The 12,579-nt window shown below is 31.9% G+C and overlaps 1 protein-coding gene across 1 annotated transcript; it reads right to left on the minus strand.

The window, feature by feature from the left end:
* Positions 1-814: 814 nt before the first annotated feature.
* On the minus strand, positions 815-10,402 carry ROPGEF14 (RHO guanyl-nucleotide exchange factor 14). The gene is made up of 8 exons (XM_085713873.1): positions 10,250-10,402; positions 8,016-8,149; positions 3,310-3,702; positions 2,671-2,825; positions 2,509-2,583; positions 2,058-2,327; positions 1,455-1,802; positions 815-1,269 (listed from the first exon to the last, which is right to left on the minus strand). The coding sequence occupies exons 2-8, from the start codon at positions 8,089-8,091 to the stop codon at positions 907-909; spliced, it is 1,680 nt and encodes a 559-aa protein (XP_085569999.1). The 5' UTR covers positions 8,092-8,149; positions 10,250-10,402; the 3' UTR covers positions 815-906.
* Positions 10,403-12,579: the final 2,177 nt, after the last annotated feature.

Below are 12,579 nucleotides of genomic sequence, written 5' to 3' on the forward strand. Positions count from 1 at the left end.
GTTGAAACAAAATTCATGTCATTTTCGCTCAGTTATGCAACATGTTGTTCTTTTGTTAAGAAGCTGAAAGGTCCAGCTGGAATCACATGTGGAAATGCTTAGTTTACTAATTTGTTATTCACTGTATTTAGTTTGCAACATTTGATTCTGTGAAAATTTGTTCAATGTAAATTTGTCTGCAACCTACTAGTTGCTATAAATAAGTAATGTGGTATTGCTTTCTAATTCAATGAAGTGAGAATAGATACTTGTCTCATATTTATCTTCATTTTCTTAAGAATTGTTATAGTAGTTAATTCAATGGCTGTTGATTTAATCAAATCTTTATTGAAATTTTTGTTCGATTCATAAGCATCTTAAACTATTTTCTTAACATTTTATTGTTACTATGAAACTATAGTGTTTTATTTGTCTGCTTTAGGTAAAAAGATTTGGTTGGCATTAGTTCAGCCAATTATGTTTAAACAAGTGACTATTGGTAAGGTAAGGTGTCCAATATGTTTTTATGCCATATAAAACCTTATCAGCATGAAGACCTGATAAAACCTTCTAGTCTTCCTCAATTAATAATATTGATTTCTAAACAATGAAGTGACAAATATAGGTAAGGAAACTTACTTATAATCAATTAGTTTGTTAGAGCTTAACTTTGGTCTTTGATTAAACAATAATTAGATAGCTATATATATTGATTTATAATCTTGTCTTTACTCAGTTCAATGTAATCAGAGTTACTCTACTCTCTATATATACTGATCTCACACTCAATTTTTCTGATACTTCCTCTTCATTGTACGTCTAATAACCCAAAAACTATGAGGAGGCAAACATATCAGTTTGCTTCTATATATTCATAGTGAGCATATAATATAACAATAGCATTTACAAATCAGATATAAAAAAAATCTATGGCGAATTTTGAGTAGACACACTCGTACAAGCCTCTCTACTAATGCACCAGACACTACTCCTGCTTGGTGTAGCTATTATCACATCTTGGGATTTAGCATCAAATGATTTGAGCTCTAAATCTGAAGTACTGTCACAACATTGTCCATCTGCTTTGTTCATCTTTTGAAGTAAGGATTGCTTAATATGTGAATCCACCATCCAAGTTTCAGAGATATTATTTATTCCAGGGGAGCAACTTAGTGAGTTAGAACTGCTTAGACAATCCTCTTGTAATATATCTCCTATTCTAGACAATATGCTGAAGGCTAAATTTCCAAGAACTCTGGAATACGCTTCCAGAATGGAATGTCCAATATCCTACAGAGATAACAACATACACCAAATCACATTACCACTGAACTAGGACCAACTTTTTGGCCACATGTACAACAAATTGGCTTGATTAACTGTTGGTTTCTTCAGTTTAGAAAGGCTCGAATGTAGATGGAACAGATAAAAGTATAACAAAAAATATGTCAAATGTGTTATACTAAAAAACTTACCTTGCCATATTGAACTTTAGCAGCATCAAGAAATGTTTGAGGAAGATTGGGATATCTGATTTTAAGAAGCTGTAAAAGTGTTTCAGCACGGTCCAATAATAACTCAAGTTTATCAGCTTCTGACATAGGGCCCTTCACAAAAGACCATGAAGTTCGAACCGGTGATTTGCCAGTAACTTGTTCCATAGTTCTCTCTTTCAACCAGAATATAACAGCTTCCAATTTATTAATGGTCTCAAGGGCCATATGTTCGGATTTCAAATTGAGAGATTTAATCATATCTTCTCCAGAAGTTGATTCAGCTGTCAAAACCTTGTGCAGTTCTTGTCCAAGGTTTGCCTTTCCAGACTGCAACATAGAGCATTCAACATATCAATGAAAATCAATTTAATTTATTAAACATCTACCATGTGATTATGATTTGATTTAAGCAATAACATGTCCTAGGTTATAATCAAATAGTCAGATGACATGAAATATTCAAACTTTAGCAATAATAAGTTTGAAGGCAAACACAATCACATATTAAGTGTCTATGGTTAATAGCCTTCAATGCATTAGAATTTATTTGCTTGAAGATATTCAACATTACAAAACTATTACCTTTGCAAGTGCATCTCTAATAACCGTTGGCACAGGCATTTCAAGCAACACATTTTCATTGATAGATTTGGCAGCCTTGAATACTTGGCGTACCACCTTTCCCTGATGAACCAACCTCTTTCTTTCGGTATCAGAAAGACCAGTTTTTGGTACTTGAGGTGATGGAAGCCACCATCTTTTACTATGCCGCACACTCATGTCTTTCCCTTCGGTCCTGCTTCCTCCCTCACCATACCAAAACTCTGTTTTCACCATTGAATCAAGTGCATCCTGTCAACAAATAATCCAAATAAGATGTTGCACTTAGCAGCCTAATATGTTGCTAGTAAAGATCTCGTGCAAAATTGCACAGATGTAGAAAACAAATGACAGAAGGCTTTTCTTAGAATAGCTAAATTTGAAAAAAAGAACGTTTAAGATCGTTGTTGATTGGAATAAAGAGATGACATACGATAAGCATAGAGTCCAACTTCTGGAGTGCTGGAAGATTCATGTGAATGTCTGCACGAGCTTTAGGCGTCATTATCTGTTCCAAGAACAAAACTTTCTTATTTAGTGGCAAAGGGATGTATAAAATAGTTTACTTTTTCTTAACTAGCTGAAATGAATATACCTCAAAGATTCTACCATTGGCATTGTTTTGCTTAGCAGGAACTAGCTCAACCATATAGTTTGTAGGAGACAGTAACCAGTCCATTTCTCTTCGCCATTTGCTCTTTCTTTCTTCAGATAGAGGTTCCAATTTCCATAGCTCACCAAAAACAGTAACTGCGTATGATCATATAAGTACATAGATTGGTATCAAAAAATGAACCGAAAGAAAAATAGAAATGAATAAGAAACTGTTCATGTACTCTTGCAATATTCAACATCGAACTTGGTCCTTTATCTTTTTTAAAGTGTCAAATTATTCTTTTATATTTAGAATGTTTACACCGTTCAACTTCATTCTCTGTTCACTTCTGCTATAAACTTGTGTACATGAACGTTGAATTATACTATGGAGAATGTTTCAAAACTCAGCGCCACATTAGACACTCGTAGTCAACAACGTCACAATCTTAGTTAAACCTAAAACGAATCATGTTAATTTTAGACTAGGTATTTTAACAGTTATTATGATGTAATTTAATGTTAACTTGATAAATTGAAGATGTAGTTTACCTTTTTAAATAGTCAAGAGCTTAGAAAATTCGGTCCAACAATGTTGACGTTTTTAAACATCAACGACTAAGTTGATAAGAAGGCATACCTGACAAGTTTGTGATGGCATTAGACAGTGCCAAAGCTGTAGTGATGCCCTTAGTTCCTCCAGTAACATCTTCACCAAGTAAGAGCTTTGAAAATTTTTCCTTCATAGCTTCAATATCTGAACGTTGGATTGCATAAGAAGGTTTCTCTTTGACATAAAAATGTTGAGGACTTTCTGAGAGTTCCCATTCTTCAAGTCCTAGTTCATCCTCCCTTTTCATTGTTAAACACTTTGAAGAGAATGATCCAAAAGCATCTTTGCTTGAGGAACAGCTTGAATCATCGTCGTCAAATGAATCAGTTATGCCTCCATCTCCTCTACTTGTTCTGCTTTCCTCTTCATAAGACTGATTGTTTAGAATGCAACTCTCAAGACCATTATATGTCATAATTCCTGAAATGTTCCATTATATAAACTCATAAAATATTTATGATTTTCCAAAAGGGGATATGCTTAAATGTAAAAATATTATTACATATAACCAAATATAGTCTAGAACATAGTGAAACCTTTTGACATAAAAAAAAAACTAAGCAAAAAATAAAATGAAACCTTGCTGTCAATACCAAAACAATGCAAGAATATATTCTCTGTTGTTGGACAAATAACATATGCAGGCATACATCCAAAAATAGCATATGACTAAACAGCATGGTTTCCAATTAATTAAAACCATGATATATTTTTGGTTACATAATATTAAAGCAACTTTAATACATGATCCCAATTAATTGATATTATTTAAACTTTCTGAAATCTAAATTATTTGCATTGCTATTGGCAAATACTCAAATGGTCAAAAGTGAATAATTGAGATTCTCTCACATCTCTATCACGGATATCTTTTACTTTCTAGTTGATACAAACTTTTATACGGCTTCCAAACAATGTCAAGCATATCTCTGCAAATGCAGTTGATCATGACATATTGATGTACTATTGCTAGGTATGTATACTGACAAGAATATATGTTATTATTGCAGAAATACACATGTTGTTTATGTCATGCTAATATTAACATTGCATATCAATTAAAAAGATAATTTTTGTTAATCAGTTGAATTTTTAATAAACTTTATCCTTTATAAAAATGTATGCTAGATCTAACTCCTTTATCCTTTATAAAAAATGTATGCTAGGCCTAGATCTAACTCCTTATAGATTATAGATTATATATAATTATAGAAAAATGCTAACTTGTACCTTTAGAGGACAATGTTTTGTAATAAATATTTACCATTTATGGAATCTTTAACATGTGCCCTTAGTTAGCATGACCCATAATTATAAACCACGTATAGTCACGTGCAAGTATTATTGGTGACATTTTTTATTTTAATTTCATGTTTGGTCATAAAACTTGAGAACCGATTAGTACGTTAGTACAGATCAATCATTCAAAATATATAATAACAAGATTATGCACACACATATCATAGATTAATAAAATCTCAAGATTAAACTATTTAAAAGTTTCATGAGCTTATTTGTCAAAAAAAAAAAAAAAAGTTCCATGAGCTTATAAACACTAAAGTTTTTCTTTTGATGTCCACTTTTAATGTTTTTTTTTTCTGGGTTGAACTTTAATGTATTTTTACTTGTAAAAAAAGAGCTTTCATGCTTTTTAATTTTGATCTTTTCATAAAAAGGTAAACAAAGGGAAAGGTTTTGATATATTTATTTCCTAAACTAATAAATTAACGATCATTTGTGTGAGTCAATGAGCTATTTCTCAACTTTTGTGTTTCAAAAAATATCATTTAATAAGAAAAAACATAATTTCATTGTTTATAAGCACTTACTAAAAAAAATTACATTTTATCGTAAAAGAATCAGTATTCACCATTATAAGTAATAAAATTCATAAAAAGGTAAATTTTATTTCACTGACACTTTTTTTAAATAATATAAAATTATTTTTAAATGATACAAAATAACTTTTAAGAAAATCATTTAACTACTAGTATTAATTTAAAGACAAATATATTTCTACATGTCTAATTATCGAATGAACAAAGGTATATTGATTTGGGGTTATGTCTATAGAAGACTTGCTTTACCTGCTGTTATGTTTTGGAAAATGCTAACAAGTGTCTTTGAGACATTGTTTAAGCAAACTAAAAATGTTAACTTTTATATAAAAAATTGTGTAATTACTACTTTTATATTTGTTAAACTTATATTTTCTTTATAAAAAATTTTATAATAAATTCCTTAAACAATGTACTTAGGAAAATTGAAACACTTCATCCTTACATTTTATATGAGACAAAGTTTTGACGACACGGAGAAACTTCCGAGGCTATGATAAGATAGAACAATGATTGCATCTAACTCAAGCTTTTCAATCCTAATAATTAGAAAGAAACAAAAAAAAAAAAAAAAAAAAAAAAAAAAAGAGCAAAGAACAAAAGAGCCAAGAAGGAGAGAAGAGAGCACAAAAGGGTCCTATCCAAATAGTAAGAAATTTGTAATATTAAAATGTGGGTGATACTTCTCCTATCTCAACATGAATTTGAGTATACACATTCAAACAAACAAAAAAAAAAACATAATATTAATTTAGTGTCCTTCAAAAATATGGTATTATTGAAGTTTTGCCTTCATTATCATTATCAAAAACAAAGGTTTGTCAAAGTAAATTAGTCCAATTGATAAGGATTTAGCTCATATCTAACAAGGACATGGGACCAGGTCAACTATCTTATGCTTCGACCAATGATTCAATAGTAGAGATCAGGTCAACAATCTTACGCTTCGACCAATGATTCACCAATCCAACCAGTAATCCAGTGTCTTGATCAGATCAATCACCGATTTGGGTTTTAAAACACCGGCTACCCCACAATGAAGCCACAAACTAAATTTTGTGAGTGCCTTTGAGAAGGACCATGGAGTGGAAGTAAAACGGGTAGTAGTTAGGCAAAATAAAAACACTAATGGTCCACCACAAACACGTCTTGTTAATGTATTACCACCTTCAGATTGTGATTTGAAACATCATACTAACCTTACACATCAACCTCCTACTTGCTTCATATAAATCAAAACGACCACACCCATATCACATCTAACATGATAGAACGGAGCTAACGGTTCAAGTTGTGGGATTCCACCCTTTGTCTTTAGGGCTAACCATCATTTTCATCCTTAAAACAGTAAACATCTTTGAAGAGTGATGACATTTATGGCGAATAGATGGTATTCAATTTTAAGAATAGTTTTGTTATTTCATAAATTTGGTGAAGTATGAAGTCCTCTTTATCTCGCAAATTTGTAAGAAAAATAACTAATCCATTGTAAGAAAAATATATGTATAATTGGTCAGAAAACCCTGAAATCTTCTCTATTTTAAATTGAGACATCATTTCCTTACTTTAAATTTAAGTGACCAAAACGGTTGATTGCAAATGAAATTTTAGTGTGGAAGTTATTTTCATTGGACCACTAGCTACAATCCATTGGCAAACAATTCTCATCTTAAGGAGTCCTTTTTGTGGATATCATTACAAGATGATTAGTGTAGTCTTTGACACATTTTAAAGTCAATTTGTTATGGACCCTACTCATCAAGATCCAATCCTTCAACTCAATTATCCATTCCCTCATATACAAGAAATTCCAAACGATAATAAATAAAAATTAAAAAATGAGCCATAGTAAACTTAAATATTAAATAAATTCCATGGAATTTCATTGTATCATTTATCTTTTCAAAACAAAAAATGTATCCTTTTATGTTGAGACCACTATCTTTTTTGAATGTCAAGTTCATGTGCTTGGTATGTTGCATAAAACAATAGTGAAGGTTTAATGCCTATTTATGACTCGTGAGGTAGGACTGTAGGACAGGTATAAATGTGTCCTACAATAGAGGACTTGCTCAAACATAGAAATATAGCTAGCTAGAACTAGTTTCTTTAGAAACATAGAGAGAAGTAGCTATGGATTTCAAATTCAAACCATAGAGAAAGTAAGGAAAATTAATACAAGTAGCATCGTATATTCCAATGTAGGCATGCCAAATCTCTACAGTAAAATATTTAAATACAACACACTATAAACTCAAACACAATTTAAAATAACATCTCAGAAAATGTCATAAGTTCGTGAGAGAAAACCGTTATCAAAGAATTATAATTTTGTATATATACAAATAATTATAATTATTAGAAATTCACGTATAAGTACAGTGAATCATAGATTGAACCACGACCACAGTGTTTGACCTAGTTATTTCGACATTTTTTTGTCGGTTGTGCTAGTACTTTTTTTATTGAGAGGTTGAGATAGGACTTAAAAAAACACCAAAAGTTGTGTTTTGAATTTTGATCATAGTGACTAATATGCTATGAGCTATTTGTAACATCCCAAAACACATATGATAATTAAAACAAGGGTCATGTTAACTTGTGCCCTTAGGGCACAAGTTAAGGAACTTAAAAGGAAAATTAAAAATAAATTTTATATTGAAAGTATAACTTTTGCAACATTTAAGGCATTGAATGCGCAAGTTTAAAAAAAAACTTTCTACATTTGCCTTCTTAACTTATGCCACAAGAGCACAAGTTAACATTTCCCTTAAAACAAACTATGGTTTATAATTAAGTGAATTTTAATTCAGTCAAAAAAATAATTGACTCTTATTAATTATTTAAGATTAATTTAAGATTAACAGACATAGTTTAATAAAAGTATGGACTTACTCTCTTGGTCATGAAAATCAATGCTGATTTTCTTCCCTCTGCTGCAGCAAGCTAGTCCTTTCTTCATTCTAAACATCTCTTTCACTTTAACAAATATAGTTGTACTGTGGCTTCAATAACTCTTACTCTGACACCTTCACCAACAATGTCCAAAATATAGTATTATTCTAAACAATTTTCAATATTTTTCAATTTCAAAAATAATAATAATAACAATGCCCACACTTTATGAAATTTCGACATAAATGTATACTGAGGAAACCATGGGCCACAACGTCACAGTATTGTGTTCCTAAGCATTTAATTTCACGTACCAAGTCACGTTCATGTACTAATTCGTAATTACAATATACATCCAAAAAATTTAAAAGAAAAAATGTCACAATCAGCCATTGATCGCTACAAAATTAAGGGGGAGCACTTCGGTGTCTTTGCCTTCGGTGTCTTTCGTGTCTTTGTTCCTATCTCTCTAAACCATTCATTCTCTTTCATCTAAATAATTTATTTTAACCATTCAATTATTATTCTCTCTCCTTTAAAATGCACTAAAGGCACCGAAAGGCACCCAAGTGCCACCCAAAATTAAGGTATCTACGTCCAAATCAATTAATCACCAAGGATAGCCCAAAGTCTCATTATAAAATTACAGGCCACCTAGGTGGAGTTTAACATGGGAAAGGGTAATCCTTTCCCACCATGGGTCAATTGGAGTTTTACCATTTGATTTAGAAAAGACCATGATATTATCATGTTCCCTCAGCACTGTATTTTATCACAGATTATTCTTTCCCAACCACTATCTCTCTTTCATGTTTTTAACAGATATCTCCCTACACCATAGCAACCCGTCATCAGTCCACCACCACCAACACTCCTATATCACAGTAACATAGCCCAGAAAATCAATTGAAGATAGATAAACAACTCCATATTAATTTCAATAAATAACTCATGAATTAATTTCTGTAAAAAAAAATCATATATTAATTAATTTCAAATTAGAGTTCAAGCATCATGATGTTTGGAAGGGAAAATCATGGCATGATATTGACCAAAAATTTCCTGACGGGAATGGCAGTGGTATTACAAGAGATTGTTGATGAATAATTTAGTTTTAAGAAATTTTCAAAATCAATTTTCTATCAACTTGTTTTTTTGTTTGTTGAGGAAAAAACATTTGAACTTGTTAGATCTAGAACAACACCAGTATCAAAATTTTGGATCTTTGAGTGAAATGTAGCTGTTATAAGTTTTATGACTTGGATATTTGAGTTTAATGATGATTAATGTTTACATTTATTTTTTGGTTTTCAATTAGAAGCCATTGGAGATGATAGTGAGGTTGGTTGTGGTTGTGGATGAGTTGCTGCAAGTGGTGGGTGAGAGAAACGTGAGTGAGAATGGTTGGGGAAGATGGTGTGAAAAAAATATAATGCTGAGAGAGCACAATAATATCATGGTCTTCTTTAGATCAAATGGTAAAAATCTAATTGACCCATGGTGGGAAAAGATTACCCTTTCCCATGTTAAACTCCACCCCTAAATTAATAATGTGCCATACGTTTGTAACATATACGAATCATTTCGCCAAAAAAGCATAAGGGAAGTAAGAAAATTTGCCATGAGCACGATTAAAGTAAAAATAATTACACTAACCCATTTTAAATTAATCTTCACAAATTAACTAAATTAAGTTATTCAACTAGTTAATGAGTAACACTGAATGTCGATTTGTTCTATAAAACTCGAGTTTAATACTATCTCTTGATCAAACTCGAGATAACTATAACTTGTACCCATAAGAATCAAATAGTTAACACCAAAAAGAATTGATCATACCCATTCTAAGAACTTTAATCAAAATATGATTGGTTAAATTTATAAATAAATTCATAGACGGGAAAAAAAAGGTAAAAGTGCACAACAAAAGGTACTCATTATAGTGACTTTATAGTCAAAAGAATCCGAAAGAGTCTGAAACCAGAACAGTAAAAAATATACTGGTTACACAGATTCACTCTGTATCAAATTTTTGCTTAAAAAAAATAATTCAAAAAGTTTTTCAAAAGTAAATGAGGATGAAGGAAGATCAAATAAAAAAGAGAAAGGAAAAAAAAGAAATTAAAAAAAGAGAAAAATGCTTCCATCAACTTTCAGTATAAAAAATAAAATTAACAAAATTAATATGAAGTTTTAAGCAGAAAAAAAAAATAACAAAATAGAATAGAACATACCTTAGATTGCATTGTTATGCAGTGAAAAGTTCAATGGTGATGGCAAGCTTAAGCATATAGCAATGGTGAAGAAGAAGTTAAATGAGATTGAAGAGTGATGAGAGTTCAATGCAGCAGAGAGAGAGAGAAAGAGAGATGAGAATAAAGTAATGTATGGAGGAAGAAGAATGGATATAAGAATATAGAGAGAGGAAGGAAGCTCCTATGAACAGTAACTAAATTTGGACCGTTGAATTTGATTGGACCTTGCTTAGATTGGACGGTTAAGATTGAAAATGGGATTGGTAAAGTGGGGCCATTTTGGGGTAGCGACCTATCATATCAATATCAGTATCAGTAGCAGTTTATATTAATTGTTAATCAAGTTTTTGGATTTTCAATTTTCAAATTGTGGTTACTGGTTACTCTCTTTAGTTCTCTGCTCTCACTCGTCATTCTACATCAGCTACTATTAACACTGGTGTTGATGGGTTGGGTCAACCCAAAAAACTCGTCAAATTCATCCAAAAAAGTGGGTTGGGTTGGGTTGGGTGATCGGGTGGATATGATTTTTAAAAATGATAAATTCAAAAAAATAACCGGTTTTGAGTAAAACCAGACCTAGACCCAATAAACTCACTTACTCAACAATGTTGGTGTTTTCATTTTTATTTTCATTTTTATAAGGAGGAAGGAGAATAAAAAAAGTTTTGGTTATAATCTTTCTTTTTAAGAAAAAAAATTAGTTATAAATCAAGTCTAATTTCAAAAACTGCCACAACAAATCAATAAAATGGAAGGACAACCCATCTAATCAATAGAACGAGAACGAGAAGAAGAAAAAGAGGGGTACACATGACCAAGTGCAATGTGTCGATTATTTAAAAAAGAAAAAGAGGGGGGATAAGAATATCTAGAGCGTGAAGGTGAGAAAAACCGATATTTACAAAGAATGATTACAACAATCGTGTTTGCATAAATTCTAGAAGTAGTAAACTAATTAAGCTAACATAGAACTAGTAAACAAACCGATATTTACAAAGAATGATTTCAATGTCCGATTGAATTTTGTGATCTTCTTGATTAATTGCAATCAGCTAAGCAGTCATTCATATCTATCATAGAACTAGTGTTGTGTAAATTGAAAAAATGTGTAAGTCCCACATAGGAGAGAACACACATATTAGTAGTGTTTATATAAGTGGGGGATCACTCCCAAGGGTGTGCCCTTGGGGTACCCACTTTTGTGAATGGAGAGAGCGATCGAGAATCCCATAGTGAGAACTGAGCTGTTTTATCCTGGAGGCGACATAATGGATAGTCTGCCTTGCACAACTTTGGACAGTGTCGTGAAACGTCTTAAAGAGAGCGACCTGGTTGTCTTAAAGAGCGACCTGGTTGTGACTCGATCTGGTAATCTCTTCGGTGATAATTTTTTTTCTTTTCAAAAGGTACTTTTCAAATTCCAAAACTTTTGGCTGCATGAGTTAACTCACGCAGCGTGACTTAAGTCACGCAAATGTAAAATTTAAGTCCTGTTTTTTTACACTTGCGCTAGTTAACTAGCACAGGGGTATTTTCTGAATGGTTGCAGGGCGCGAGCGAAAAGTGCTGGGTGGAGAGCAAAATTCAAAAAGTTACAGGTCAAGTGAGGGGAGGGCCTAGGCCCACACACCTACCAATGTGGGGCCGTCCCTGATATCAAGTTTATCTTGGTTCGCTTCAAACTTAAGCAGCTACCTCCGGTCCTCCCCTTACAAGATAATTCACCTCAATACAATCGAGGTATTAATTCTCTATAATCTGAATTGATTACACGTTCTAAGGTATAATCTTTTCTACTTGACAATACCCTAGATTTTACACTGCAAATATTTATGAGTAAACCTAGTCTCTTTGTTTTGCCAAAGATATGGGCGTAACTTATGAGCAGTTACAACAATGATAATATGAAAGGTTGTTTGGTAGTTATAGAGTGTACTCTCATAGAGAAGGTGATACAACTTCTAGCTCAATACATGTGTTTGATCTTTCGATGGAAAAATGAATATCACTTGTGAAATTCCTTTTTCTCTAATTTAGCAAGTTTATTTCTTTAAAACATATTTGAATGTTTCTCAGTATTGTTCTTGCTTGGTATTGTGCTTGCTTGGTATTGTTCTTATGTGTTGTATTTTGTTAAGTGTTTGAGAGTTGTTTATATAACCAAGTATGATTGAACCATTGTAGAGCATACTCCTTAAATTGTATCCTTATCTTGAATTTTGAACCGTTGCAATGATATGCCACTGATTATTGCAACGACTCTTTGCTAAGAAAGGAAACTTTTGGTTTTGAAATTTGAAAAGTAC

The sequence above is a fragment of the Medicago sativa genome, chromosome 5 (assembly GCF_051527215.1).
Source record: "Medicago sativa cultivar Bolivia chromosome 5, Bolivia_mono, whole genome shotgun sequence".
NCBI classification, from domain to species: Eukaryota; Viridiplantae; Streptophyta; class Magnoliopsida; order Fabales; family Fabaceae; genus Medicago; species Medicago sativa.

Coding starts and splice junctions, on each gene's coding strand:
- ROPGEF14 (XM_085713873.1), bottom strand. CDS start 8,091: ATGTTTAGAATGAAGAAAGGACTAGCTTGCTGCAGCAGAGGGAAGAAA. Junction 2,826..3,309: donor TGCCATCACAAACTTGTCAG/GTATGCCTTCTT, acceptor GATCATACGCAG/TTACTGTTTTTGGTGAGCTA. Junction 1,270..1,454: donor CTAAAGTTCAATATGGCAAG/GTAAGTTTTTTA, acceptor TTATCTCTGTAG/GATATTGGACATTCCATTCT.